Below are 14,893 nucleotides of genomic sequence, written 5' to 3'. Positions count from 1 at the left end.
AGCCTGACCCGCTTAACAGGACAAAACACGCAAGGTCAGAAAGAAACATCCTAAGCTTCCCATTGTGACTGCAGATGGACATAAGGGCTAATATATGATGCTATGAATTCATCTTCATTTCTGTTCTTTATTTTGAGTAACAAATTATGAAATTGTTATTGACGTGATAGCCCTGTGATTATATTTTTTCTGAAAATTTCATCTTGGTTGCTGCTTTAAAATACGCAAAAACATTTTAAATTCCATCCACACAGCCATGAACTCTATTAAAAAATATACAGAGCCATAGGCAATTTAATAAAGATACCACCACTGCACTTTAAAAAGGTATCATTAAAAATTAAACCAAGTGAACATTCTGTTAGCTTTTTTTAAACATTGGGTACTTTACAAAGATTAAACAATGATTTGCATTTTCTTGTTATTTTCATTCAAAGAACACAAAATCTTCTGAAAATTAAAGGCAGGCTGCCCAGAAAAGAACTGTTCCCTATTAGGCTTAATTTGTGATATACACAGGAGGATGTGAAAAGTTCCACTTCTCTCTTTAGCTTTAGAAATAGATCTGGCTGATCATTTTGCCCAGATTACATCAGCTTCGGGGCTATCAGGATTTTATATATAAAATATATGATCACTAATTAAATGAAAGTGTATTTCAGTCAGCCTTATAAAATGTGATTTTTGTCAGCTCAAATGCTCATTTGAAGTTAAGAAAAGAGTTGAAGTCTCAGTATTCTTTGTCCTTGGGTTTAAAATGCTGGAAGATATTTTAACATTCTGGAAGATATTTTAACATTAGCTGTCAATGAGGCAAATGAACAATCACTAAATTCCTACAACGTACATATCAAAGCAGCAAACCGAACAAATTTATTTGTCTGTAAGAATCACATTTAATGTTTAAAAACATACGGCAGTGACAATAAAAATGTCCTTTACACCATGTGGCCAGACAGAGTGTGTAAATATCCTGAAGCAGGGATAGAATCCAGATCTAACCTGTATCGTACCCACTCAGTTTTATTCTTTAAAGCTGTATTTCACTAAGTATCAAGCTCAATAACATGAAATAATTTCCAGGTGAAGTACAGGGCCCCACATGCAGAAATAACCTTGAACACTCACCCATACAGAAGTAGCAAGGCAACAAGCACAGGAAGATTACTTGGAGAAGTATAAGCTTTCTTGTCGAATCCAATGAATATAAGCACAACCATTCCAGCACTCACTGCATAATTCACCTGCCACATCACAGAGTGAAGAGAAGTGTGTAAGACCTGAGAAGGACTGCAAACATATCCAGATCCTACACATTATTCCAGCAGGATTTTGCATTGAGGAACACTGGAATTTATGAGCTAGGCTAGTCACACCCAAGCTTTTGGATCAACGGGTCCCTGGCAGCACTCAACAATTTTCTGAGTCATCTTTTATCAGATTGTTCATCAAAAATGCAACAAGTATTGTTGTTTCTTAGATTATGGTTTGTGAGCCAATTAATTCATGGTCCTGCTGGCAGGTTGCCCACAGAAAGAGAACGTGAATATGCAATTGAAGTGCAGTTTCTGGTGGTGCAAAGGCTGTGTGGGAGGGAAAAAGATAGTTACTTGAGCCACATTCCTGGGAGGAGGCTAAAGTGAGTATGCTTGGCCACTGCTCTTCTCAATTTCTCTGCTCAGTAGCTCTAGTCTACCACAATGCACAGAGCTCACCATGCAGAATGGGAGGTGGTGTTTCACAGAACTGCTAACACCAACTAATACCTTCGCATCATGCTGTCAACTGACACAGCCAAGCAGAATTCCTGGCAAGGAAGCTGCTGGGAGGCTGCTGTGACCAGCAGGGGACAGGAACACAGTGACCTGCTTCTTTTTTCTCATTTACAGAATTAATGCTTTGCTTTAAGTTCTCCTGAAAGAGCACCTTATGAAGCCTGGAGAGGTTTGGGCTTTTCAATTATTTGATTTTTTTTTGTTTGTTTAATTTTTCAATTCCATGTTCCTGCTTTTCTAGTTGCATAAGCCCTTGGCCTCTTTCTTTGTTGAGAAGGCACGGCTAGAAAACAAGCCCCTTACTGTGCCTCAGCCAGGCAAAGAATTTGCTCCTTTGAGACAAAGTGGCCTGAGGAGTATCAGGAGGGTATCTGAGCCCTGTCTAAGCCAGCCTGGGCCTGTGGTCTAAATCTTTTTGGAACAACACAGTGGGCAGTGTTCAGTGACCTACACAAATAAATCTATGTCACTTTAGACACCCTAGAGTATGTTCTCTGGCCTCCAGCTACTGTTCCAGCAGTCTGTGAATCTCCCCCAGAGAGATTTCTTGAATATCTTGACATATGTTATGGTTCTTCTAGAAGGCAGGAGTGACCAGCATCAGGCAGCCAGGCTTTCCCCTGCTACGGCAAGTTGTACTTTTATTATACATTCAGTTGTAAGGACTGGAAGCCCTAAGATTACAACAATTTCAGCTTCATTAGTTGAATACTGAGTTGCTCATCTAACTAAATTTCCATATCTATTAGGAGGTCAGAACTTAGCATGCTCGCTGAGGAACACTTAAAGACATGAAGGCTTGGCAATGCTCAGAATCAGCTGCACTCAATTCATCAATTAGTCCCCAGTTCATGTAAACCCGGGAATAATTGCAGGCTATGAAATCAGACAGCAGTTACTCACTATGTCCCACATGAAGTTAGTTAGCCAGTAGATCGCAGGGCTCACACCACTGACAAACTGTAAATGTTTGGCTTTTGTTACACGTTCTTGAATCAGGTACAAAACAAAACTGGATGGTATAAAGGACATAGCAAAAATCACGCAGATGGCAACAACAGCATCCACAGAAGTGGTCAGCCTAAAATAGAGCACAACAGGGGATTGTGAACAAGGGAATGGACACAACACTATATGAGCATTTTGGGAATCTGAAGGGAATTTTAAGATCTAGAAATACCAAAGTTGTTTTGTAAGTAGAAGACTCTTCCAGTTTCAAAACGTGCCAGTGTATTTTCCCAAGTTGGGTTGGGGACTGCATCTAACAAATATGGGTGATGGTGGCATCATTCCCTGATTTTTAGTTGCCTTGTTTATCTGAAACAGTTCAACTCCTCTCTCTAGATATACATGTATACACACATATCTCAGTTTTACAGCCTTTCCTGTATGGTGTGTCTCAAACTAGACAGTAAGACACAACAGTGGAAGTACTCTGTGAGCTGGGAAAAGAGGCACTCAGAGAGGCATATTGCAGACAGTGAGATGAAGAGAGATCTTGCCTCTGTGTTAAGGCTGAAGTTTTCAGTTTCGCTGAATTCTGAACTACACAGGAGACATGAGTGGGAAGTCATGTCTTCTTAGGGGTGTCTTTTTCAGAAATTATCGCCTTCAGATTCTGGAATACACTAACACAGCTACATGCCATTGAAAATCTACCTGTGTGCTGTCCTTGGCAGCAAGATGAAGGTTGTTGACTACTGTCTACATGTAATCAATTCAATTTCTGATTCCTTTCTTGAGTACGATCTCTCCTTTATTTCAGAAGTACATATATTGGCTTTGGAGCATGAACAAAGACTTTGTAGTCTTTGTTCTTGGAAATCAAGAGAAACATGCAATCATGTATAACCAGTGGTCATAGCTCCTACGTGGGACAGGAATGAACTCTTACAGGAATATAATGAGACAGAAAAGAACAGATTGTGTATCTAATTCTTGATTGGAATAAAACTTCAGGGAAAGGCCTCCATGTTCTGTTAACTGAACTATTTCTTCTCAGAGTGTGATTACACTGGAGGTAGAGTAAGCTGCCAGGAGAGGGAGGGGCAGACTTACACAGTGACTTCAGAGAGTTGCTCCTTAGTGAGGTTCAGAGGGTGGTTTACAGCAGTGATCCCATACTCCTCAGGGGCCTGGCCAGTCCGCAGGTTAGCTCTAAGGATTGCATTATTGGCTACATTAAGGAAACTAACCATAGCATGCCAGCCTTTATTGTTATACCACACCTAAAAGAACCAGAAAGTATAAATTCATTTAAGAAGCCTTCACTAATAACCCGGAGCTGCAGGAGAAAACTTGACTGCCTTTTATCTACTTCGGTGGGCACTGTCAGCAGGGAAGAATCCAGGATCAGGAATTCACAGCTCCCAGGTGCAGTCCAGCAGGAGGAGCTCACATACTACGCTTTTAAAATGGTTGGACAACCACAGTCAAAGGATTTTACAGAAGCATATTTTAAAATCTAGCAGGACGTGCCCTACTCAGAAGTATTTAGGACAGCAAGAAGTACTAAGAACATGGTTAAAAAAATATCTCACATTAGAAATAACTTTGCATTAACACTGTATCCCTATTACTTACAAATAGCATAATACTTCAGCTCCTCTTGCATCTGAGAATGTCACTAGCAATATTCTCACAATTTGAAATCTATATCAAGCAAGGCTGTGAGTTAACAGACTACTTCCAGCAAGTACCTTAATATTATCTTCAGTTTCCATGTATTTAAGGAAATTAGAAATTTCTTTAGCAGCAGCCAGTGAAGTCTGCCCCTAAAAGAAAAAAGAAAAGGCTAAAGATCAGCTGTCTGGGTGAAATCTAGTGTTGCAGGTTTTCAGCTTTATAACAATTCTTTAGTAAGGCGGAGGGGGAGGGAAATAAAAGAAAATCTTGCTTACTCCTGTCACATTCATCATTTGGCCAAGACCACTTAAAAAATTGACAATTTGATCTCCAGAAACATGAAGGACTGGAAGCCTTCCTCCTATAGAAATTCCTCCATATCTAACAAAGAGAACAGTATCATCAGTCACTTTTACCACAGACTCCAAACTCTGTACATTGATGAAATACTAAAAATCCACTTAATGTAGGTTTGATTTCTATATGTCATATAATTAACGTATAACAATCTTCACTCTTTTTCTATCAAGCTGTATTTGGGATTTACAGGACTTATAAATAATAGAAGTTCTATCAGTTTCTGAGGGGTTCATGCCAGGATCCTGAGAAAATTTTTATTTAGATACATAATTTGGAGAAAACAGCACAAAATCTTTAAATCAAAATAATTGACATGTAACTGTCTGGACAGCATGGAGGACTGTCAACAGCATGGACCTGAGTTAAAAATTCAGTTGCCTTGAGAGGATCAGATATTCACCAGTGCTGGTGCCAGTCAATACTCCATAATGATAAATAATATTGCATGAGATGAACTAAAGTCTAATCCCACAGAAAGTAATGTACATTAATAAGTAGATATTCCATGAAGGAAGCCAGTCGTCCAGCTGTTATCTTTAAAGTGAATTCCTACTGCTGACGAAAAACCCAGTATGTTCTTCAGACCTGTCAGTCATCTTTCTAAGCTTAGTATCTGCAGTGTAAACACCACACTGGGGTTAGCTGATGCCTCTACATAAGTGTGGAGCACTGGTGGAATCTGTTCTACAGTGACTGCACATATTCAGAGCAGGGATGAGGAGTTGCACTTGCTCTGTATTTGATGGGTGGTGTCTAAGTTCCATCATACCCAGGAGGGGCCGTACTTTTCAGCTGCACTTTGAAAGAGCTGCATCAGCACTATCACAACGTAGTGCAGTATCGTATTGTAACTTTCTATCACTCAGATTCCATTACTCTTGAATCTTGTAGATAATAAAATTTTGATAGTTCCATTGTGTGTCTCTGGCCTTTATCCTTGTGGGGGTAGTCCAAACAAATATAACCCCTTGTCTTTATGGAACCCTTGCTGACTCTCAACCTTAAGCCATCCCTTTGTTCTATACTATCTGCCACAATTCCCCTTTTCCATTCAGAGGAGTCCATGTGGTTAAACAGAAATTCATTGTTCCCTTATTTACCACCGTAATCTGTGAATTAGTTTCTTACCTTTGCTCATTGACCCAGTATTTGCTCTTCAAGCTGAAACAGACAAAAGAGAATCCTGTCTCTTAATGCACTGACCCAAAGTCAATGGTATTGTCAGGCTTAAAAGGAAATTAAAGGTGAATTCCTATGCTTTGCAGATCTCTAGTGTCCCATAGACAGGTTTGCGTTTAATTTTGCTGGTTTTGGTTGTTTTTTTATTTTTAAATTTGGTTTCTTTTTTTAATTGCTGCTGACTGCTTTGAGTTGTCAGGACTTTTGGCATTCCAAAAGTCTTCTGGCAGTAAGTTTTTTTGTTTTTGTTTTATTTTCTGACATGATTCATCTCCAGCTCTCACGGAGACAAGCAAGATTTCTAAAGTGACAAATACTGGCTTTATGCTAAATCCATAATGAATTGATTTCAGAAGATGTATCTAAAGCATTTATGACGTGCTAAGAGAAGCCACTCAAAGGCAGCCAGCACATTGCTAATATCTGGGAACTGAAAAGGTAGCAAGGCCTGAATCAGAAATAATAGGCCATGGACACTGCTCAGCTAACTACATGCCCGAAGTCCCTTCCAACCCGTAATGTTCTGTGATTCTGTGTGCGACACTCAGGCAAGCCGAGGAGCTCACAGTAGGATAGATGTATCTAAATGACACTGTTCTTCAGCTCTTCAGCGCTTCGAGGAAGAAAGTGATGATTATCTCAGGCAGATGGTCATGCTGGCATGGCAACAGTTCCTTGGGGACACAAACTAGTTTCTCTTCAAGGCAGCTCATCATTCGGTACAGAGACACCAATATCCTCACCCTTGACAGAGTTACCATTAACATTCCATCAGCGCTGCAACTTAGCTCTGCCTGTAAAGGAGTACCTGATTATACAAACAGGTGTGATTGAAACAATTCTACCCCCCTAAAATGACCATCTCCTGTTCTCACATAGTCCCCACGTGTTGCCTGGTCTAGTCGGAGGTGGCGTCCCTGCCCATGACAGGGAGGTCGGACTAGATGATCTCTAAGGTCCCTTCCAGCCTAGGCCATTCTCTGATTCTACGATTATGGACATGATGCTCAAATCTACACAATACTGCGGCAAATCAGATGCTATGTTGTTATTATATGGGAATTTCATGGCCAGATACAAAATACCACATGCGAAAAACGAAAAGAGATTCACCCCTACCTTCCTTTTATCAAAGCGGGATATGTTTTCACCAGAAAATCTGAAATATTTCCGTGGGTCAGATCTTGAAGAATTTCTGTGCTATGCTGCACTCTCTGGAAAGAAAAGAAAATCTAATTAATCACAGTAAACTTCACAGTCTCTAAAGCTAATACATAACTGTTTGTGAGTAATGCAGCAAAAGTAGCTTTGGTTCAGAGGAATTGCCCAGGTTCATGGTATCACTGAAATGAGAGTGGATCATTCACTTTCCTGCCCAAATATCCTTACTTTTAAGATACCAGAAGAAATAATGAAATCACAGAAGTTTGTGGTGCCTGACACAAAGCAGATGCACTTCACCCTGAAGTCTGGCCTCAGTTATTTGCAACAAAAGCCAGGGTTGCTCAGTGCTTTTTCATCACTGTGAAAGAAGGAAACTTTTCAAATAAATTAAGGTTCCAGTGAAGATAAATCATAATCCTCTGATTTAGCAAGTTGAAGTAAAAATTAATATGAAAACTTTGTTGTGAGTCTTTTGCAAATACAGAGTCATTGGGAAACACAAAGCCTCAAACTTGCTGAGTTTATCCCAAGGTGGACTACATTTAAAGAGAGTCTTGGGCGTTTCCAGGGGGCTATGCTTGCAACCTAAAATGACCTAGTAACAATTCAGAAAGCAAGTCTAATGAAATCTCCGTAAGTTCCTACATTTGTCCACAGAGAGGCAGTACCAGATGACACAGACGGTTTTGCTAATTCTGAACAATACAAAGGGAGACTGGTGGCATCCTCATAGGGCCCTCCCTAAATGAGCTGTCTATGCTCAGATATACTTGACAATTATTCACACACTGGAGACTCAGATGTAAACTTCCTGACAAATTATACAAAATTACCATATTCTGCAAAATTATCAGGATATTATAACACACACATTTCACTAAGACAGCTAGAATCCCTACAAAAAAAAAATATTTTGGATCCTCCTTTGATTTGAAGTTTTAGACTAAATTTCCCTATCAAATACACTAGCACGTAATTAGCAAAATTCAACTTTGGCTGCCCATTTGACAGGGATTACTTGCTGTGGACACAATTAGAATATAAGCTCTTTATTAATTTTTTTTGTTTCATAGACAGTAATTCTATAGAATCATAGAATGGCCTAGGCTGGAAGGGACCTTAGAGATCATTCTAATCCAGCCTCCCTGGCGCCAGGGACACCACCTCTCGACTAGATGAGACAACACATGGGGACCGAACGGGAATCGAACTCGCAACCTTGGCGTTGTTAGCGCTATGCTCAACTGACTGAGCTAACAAAACAATTTTGTTGTTTTGTGAATCATGTTAGAGAAACCAAAGTAAGCTGAATCAGTATTTTTAAGGGATCACATAATGGATTTGGATTCAGAAATTGATTAAACTTGTGACATTGGTGTTAAAATTAGAATTATTTTAGTCATTTGGTTAATGTGTACCCTGGCAAACAGAAATATTAAAGTTTGTGTGCCAAAACAGTGTGCGTGGTAAGATATTAAATTAGTGAGCTATTACTTTGAGAGTGGCTGCAATTCTGTTTTCTTTAACTCATTAGAAAAACATTCAGAAAATGTAAACACTAACAGGCTGTAATTTTTTTCTGGTCTTCAAAAGTGCAAGTACATTTTACAAATGCCACTACTAAGGTTATTCATTGACTGGAGCAGGTGGGAATGTAGCTCTCATCTCTTCTCCATAAAGCACCAGTGGTTATTATATTACTCCTCTTCACACACATGCATACAAACATTTGTTTTGCTAGTTTAGAACTTTATTTCTAGAAATGGAACCAAAAGACATGCAAAAAATTATTTGACGTTGACTCAGTTTTCCCATTTCTAAGGGGATAACCCCACTCAGTATTTTTCAAAATCATGTCATTTTTCCTATTTCTCCCTCCTTCCCTTCTTTAAAGCAAGGCAATCTTCTAAGTATAATTGTTCTTCAAGGCAAAAAATATAATTTCAAAGTTATCTGATAAATTGTTAAAATTTTGGTTATTTTCTTCTATATGAAAATGTTGCTATTTGGATGAAGATAGTAATCAAATTTAATTTACATGTGCAAGCTTTTCCAAAACCTCTGTGTTTGGAGTTATGGCTGAACCGGCCACTAAACGCCGACAGATGCTCTCTAACCCCTCTTCCTCCCCAGACAGGAAGGGAATAAGGCAGAGAGACTTATGGATTGGAAAAGAAAACTAAACCAGCTTTAATAAAACAAGAATAGTACTAATAAGGAAACAATACAAATATTGAACTATATACAAATATATACAAACCCGATATCGAACCCAACTCCACCTGACAGCAATCCGCACTACTGCTGCAGAGCAGGCGGCAGCAGGGAAGTCCCAGGCTCAGCAGCAGAGGGGACGAGAACGCAGGAGCTGGATTTGGGAACTCAGGATCAGGATCAAAGGCAGAAGAACTGACAGAGTCCTCCTCAGACACTGGCCATTGAAGAAACCACCTTAACCCTGGGATCCCTCAGTTTTTCAGTGAATATGATGTATATGGAATGGAATACTCTTGTTGGGTGCCTGTCGTGCCCATTTCTCACTCCCAGAGGTGCAACCTTTTACTTTCTGATGGCCCCTTTTACTTCTCAGCACCCCTAACATGTTGCACACAAGATCCAGCAGTGACCTTGGTAACTACAGGAGCAAGTATAAGCAAGAGCCTTTTTGCATACCAATCTCTGTTAGTAACGGCAAACATCAGGCACTCTCACTTCTAGTAGCAAGTGCCATCTGCAGAAGCATGTTATTAACGTGAGAAAGTGCAGCCTCTTAGAAGAGACTGAGCTGAAAAGTAAAATTACTGAACAGAATTGGCTCTGTTTAGCTTAAAACAGGACATTCTGAAATGGAATTCCAAATTCCAGCAATTCCTGCTCCCTCAGAAAAAATGTACTTGATTCCTTCCATGTATATTGGCTTGGCAAGGTACTTATACACTAATTCCTTTTCCAGCACTTTCCATGAAAGCTTTCTACAAGGACAGAAACCTGTGGTGGTGGGAGGCCTCCTGCGCCCGCAGGGCACTCTGGCAGCATAGTGAGTTTCTTGTCAGTGCTGCACTTGCAGGAAGGCGAAGGATTCTCAGGGCTCCACTTTTGGCTCAGTAGGAGGTTGCTTAGATTAGGATGAACAGCAGGTGTGGTCCAGGCAGATGGCATATATTCGCACGGGTAGTTCCTGTGCAGAGGAATAGACTCGTTAAGTTGTCCAGAGATACAGTTCATGAGAGCTCAGAAATCCACAAAATCACAATGCTCCCAGCAGACATTCTCCTCTCAAACCTTATCCTGTGAGTTATGAATAATAAAACCACTTTAGAGCACTTGGTAAATATGAATAAATATGATCTCTCCCCACATTTTTGCCAAGTTTACTGTCTTCAGCTTGCAGATAGGACACTGAAGGAACAAGGGGACTGTGCTTGACCCAGCAGTAACACAGAAAATTGGCAGTTGGACACATATCTTTGCGAAGAAACGATCCTTTTCTTTGCTCATGCAGTATTTTTTCTCTCTTTATTTTTTTTAAGTTTCCTCTTTGTTCCTGCGGTACCAGGCATTGGAGAGGAAGGGGAAGAGAGAAGACAGCCAGAAGAATCAAGTTGCTGGATGTCATGACTGGGAAAGAGGCAGGAGAAAAGGAACAAATGACAAAGAACTTGGCTGCCAGTGACAAATGGCTCCAAAGCAGGATTCACAGGCAGAGTAAGTGGGTAGGACAACAAATGTTACAGTTATACTAAACTTGTTCTCACTTCAGTGAGAGAATAGCTTCAAATCATAGACACTGTCCTATTGCTACTTCACAATCTGAGCAATTGCTGAACACACAATTTGCTAAACACAATTGCTAAACACACCAGTGGGAACAGCCATAACCTGAGGGGACTGCTCACACATGGAAAATACCAGGGAAGCTGGGAAGATTTGAGTCTGAGCCCACTGGTCTACTGACATATATTTCAAGGTTGCTAAATTCTCAATACAAGGCTATGTGAGCTGGTTTCCAGCTAGTCACATTGAGCACTGTGAATCATTGTTAACCCAGCAGCATTGTTGTCTTGCCGTTTGTTTGTTACTCTTGACCAATTTTGTTATTGCCAATGATATTATCTGAAGCATTGGCTCTAGTGAAAAGTCAAGTCAATTCACTCTTGTTTGAGTATTCAAATTCCACTAGTAATACCCTGCTAGAATCTTGTTCAAGAGACATTAGCTAGCAGCTTACGGAAGAGGCTGATTCTTCATGCAGCGATTTCCAAATCCTGGTTTATTCAAGAAAGCATGAGTGAGGGAGACCATCTGCTCATTGCCAGGACGCTCATTGCTAAGGAAATAAGACAGAAATTTCTCTATAAATGTTTTTTCAAACTGTTCTACTGACGTACAGATAGCAACCAGTGAAGGACGGCCATATGGCAAAACCACGTATAAATTAAAGTTTCATTTGAGTTTTCACTATGAAACTCAAGAAAAATGCTTCAGAATTATTGCCTTCAGTTTTGCTGCTTTCTGTTAGTTGTGATCTAGTATAGGACTTAGCCATTTCTTCTGCATAGCACATGTTTTGGCTTGGTATAAGTTCAGCTCTGGAGTATGTGGAAGTGAAGGTGAAGCAAATGTTCAGGAGAACACAGAGGAATTGTGCAGTGACCTCGAAAGAACAGAACTCTAGCTTCTACGAAGAATTAAAGGAGACAAAGTGCTAATAGGCAAAAAAACCCCAAACCCTCAGATCCAGCCAAAGGATACTGAAACCACTAAGCAGCATTAATAAAACCCTAAGAGTCTCTGCATTCATCTTGTTTCCATAACTTTGCCCAAATACTGTACAAACTATAAATAAATCTACCACAGGTCAGCAGATAGGCTTGAATCTCACTGTTCTCTAGGATTATGAATAAAGGAATAGCTCAATGGTGTATCAGAAACAGTCAGATTTCTTACTATCCTGGATCTCCTGTTAGGCAGGACATGTAACTTTTTAAGTGTTGAAGTTATGAATTCAGGTACCAGGATGAGAGTACCAAAGACAGCAGGATATTTGAAGGACTACTGGTTAGACATACTGGCAGTATGTCTAGTATTCTCCACTTGCAACAATTTCATGCTATTTTAAATCTACCGATTCCAATGGAGTCAACAGTTTTTTATACCACATAGAGTGAGAAAAGCCCATCCTCTTACCTGAAGAAAGTAAACTGCTGTCCATAGATCCAAGGGTGTAAGGTTAAGGGAGGATATTCTCCAAATGGAGGAATAATGACTGTAAGTATTAAAGACAGCAGCACAAAACTAGCAGGGAGGACAATCTGCAGGGAACATGAAAATATCACACTAGGTTATTAGATACGTGTACAGTATCACTCTACAACATATCTCATAATATATATAAACAAAGGAGGGACAGCAGGAGCACATAGATTGGTTCTGGCTTAGCTCCTGAACACCAACAATTTAATTACCAAGGCTTTCACTTAAGATTCTGGTTGTTGCAGAAGTGTATTTTGTTGAAAATAAAATGCTGGGCCAGTAGTGATTGAATCATGAACTTGGTTCAGGTGACAGATTCTAGGCAGAAAGAAATAGAGTAAGAGGCAAAAGAGTTGGAATCACAATTAGAACAGTTAGGGACACTGTTACCCATTTGCACCATCTCTGTGGCTTTGCAAAGAGACAGGTTGTTAAAGACCCTTGGGATCATCAAGTCCAAAGAAAGAGCCAAGAACAGCAAAAGAAAGAGTAAGAACAGCAAAAGTGAGTCAATACCTGGGCTAGGAAGTCTTTGTGGCTTCGGGAGGCATGGTGGAACCGTTTGATGAGCAGTGCTCTGATCTGCTGTTGTACAAGCTGAAAACCTTTATACTGTCGGGACCCTCTGCCTTCATTTTGCTCTCCTGCTCTGCCTACTGGCATTCGAGAAGCGTCATTAGTTTTCAGTGTGTTTTTTTCAGCTGGTTTGTTCTCAGTGGAAGTTTTGCCAAGAGTAGAACCGTCTTCTTGAGTGTCTCCTAGGTTAACCGAAAAGGGGCAGAGAAGATGCTTTATCCCCCATTCATGAAGGTTGCATAAATACTTCAACAAGCTCCAGATTTTACCAACTGTATATATCACATCATCAAATTGCTTTAATTACAACTGTTGCACTGTGGCTGTATCTAGTTGCACCATATAGGTTAACATTCCCCTTATTCAGCAGGCTGAACAAGTTCATCATGTATGTAGTTTATGGGTTAATGGTCAGCAAAGTACTTTTAATAAAACTACTAAAAGCATTGACATCTCGGGGCTTGACACTCCACTTTTATTTACATAGTTAAGTACCTCATCCAATTTAAATAAAAGTCTTTCTGCTGACTGCATCTTGTTTCTCAGGTACCATGTCAGGCCCTAAAAACAGGTATTTGCTGACCAAATTTGTTTTGGCAAGAGCACTGTACAAAGACTGAAAGTTCTAAGGCTGCTCTTTACTTGGTGTTCAGAATCTAGAGCAGTCCCAAGAAAAGTTTATCAAATATTGGTTCATGGATCTATACCTGCTTTTTGCACTCCCGGGTCAGCTTCTGCTGTGGCCTTTAGGAAAACCTGGCACAGACAAACGCATCTCCCAGTTAGGAATATAACAGCTACAAAAACCTGCTTTCTGGAACATTATACATCATCCTTTAATGTAACAGAAAAACAATGACATCCTTTCAGTACTCCTGCTTATTACATAGTCAGAGGTCTCTTATAAAATATCTCAGAAATTAAAGAAAGGAACAAACTAAAATAGAAAGACAGATTTCAGGTGTCATGCTCCACAAGGCTAACATGAAGTAAGGCTTGGATCCTTTCTCTATGACCATACCAAAGACTTGTTGTGTGCCACAGCATATGTGACTAGTTTTTCAAGAGGATATTAGGAATTAGTAAAATCACATGTTTAAGAACAGGAACTGTATCAGAAAGCATTTTGGGAAATGATGGTAAGATCAGCAGGTATTCTAATCTTCCTGTTACCTCTTCAAGTGGCGTGTCTGAAACTCCAAAACTGCTAAGTCCCAGGTCATCCAATGTTTCTTCCAGTTCTCTGAAGAGACTGGCATAAGATCGTTGTTTAAAGTTTTTATTGGGTAAAAGGTAAATGAGTTCCTGTCCAATGCTTTCAATTAATTTTGCTTCTGGGATATGATGATGAATTACTTCTGCTAGTTCATTCAGATCTCCTGTGAATAGTCAAAATGGTGTCAAAGAATGAATATTTTACCATGCTAAGAATGATTTCAAAAGCTGCTGCTTGCACTATACCAAAGGGGACTGCTTTATTATCTAATTCACAGATATGTCAGTTAATTCTGTACTACACTGGGCTAAGCTGCTAATTATGGTCTGGAACTATATAGCAGGAAACTATTTCAGGTCTGTTAATAAAGCACAACAAAATCTTCAGGAATATCCTCTGAAGTTTTTCTCTTATGTAGAAAAGCCAAAACAACCTTCTCTGAGAAAGTCAGTTTCCTTTGCTCTAGGTATGCTTCAGTTTTCATTAACAAATTACACATTTTGGTGCAGAATAGTTCAAAACTTGGTCCATATCCCCAAAGCATACAAATTTCCAGTTCTTCCTCTGTGCCTGAGACTACATATACATAAAAAATGGAAAATGATAAGCAAAACCACAAAAATCCCTTATCAAATTCATGTTACCATACAATACAGATGTTAGACACAAGTACTGAAGAAGCGGGCCTCAGCAGTACTGATCTGCAAAATGAGATTGCAGCATAAAAGGAGACATAGTTATGTGC

General features: G+C 39.7%; 1 protein-coding gene across 1 annotated transcript in view; it reads right to left on the bottom strand.

The window, feature by feature from the left end:
• LOC104273538 (retinal-specific ATP-binding cassette transporter-like) overlaps positions 1–14,893 on the bottom strand; it is a gene marked incomplete at its 5' end in the record, with an annotated part of 35,046 nt that overhangs the window by 9,601 nt on the left and 10,552 nt on the right. The window contains 13 exons of the mRNA XM_009868898.1: positions 1,129–1,244; positions 2,679–2,856; positions 3,834–4,003; positions 4,475–4,549; positions 4,676–4,781; positions 5,889–5,921; positions 7,059–7,153; positions 10,092–10,281; positions 11,332–11,430; positions 12,291–12,415; positions 12,873–13,114; positions 13,640–13,688; positions 14,106–14,311. Coding sequence (XP_009867200.1) covers positions 1,129–1,244; positions 2,679–2,856; positions 3,834–4,003; positions 4,475–4,549; positions 4,676–4,781; positions 5,889–5,921; positions 7,059–7,153; positions 10,092–10,281; positions 11,332–11,430; positions 12,291–12,415; positions 12,873–13,114; positions 13,640–13,688; positions 14,106–14,311 — 1,684 coding nt within the window. The remainder of the gene's footprint in view (positions 1–1,128; positions 1,245–2,678; positions 2,857–3,833; positions 4,004–4,474; positions 4,550–4,675; positions 4,782–5,888; positions 5,922–7,058; positions 7,154–10,091; positions 10,282–11,331; positions 11,431–12,290; positions 12,416–12,872; positions 13,115–13,639; positions 13,689–14,105; positions 14,312–14,893) is intronic.

The sequence above is a fragment of the Apaloderma vittatum genome, unplaced genomic scaffold (genome assembly GCF_000703405.1).
Source record: "Apaloderma vittatum isolate BGI_N311 unplaced genomic scaffold, ASM70340v1 scaffold28414, whole genome shotgun sequence".
NCBI lineage: Eukaryota > Metazoa > Chordata > Aves > Trogoniformes > Trogonidae > Apaloderma > Apaloderma vittatum.
This window is presented reverse-complemented; position numbering and strand designations above follow the sequence as displayed.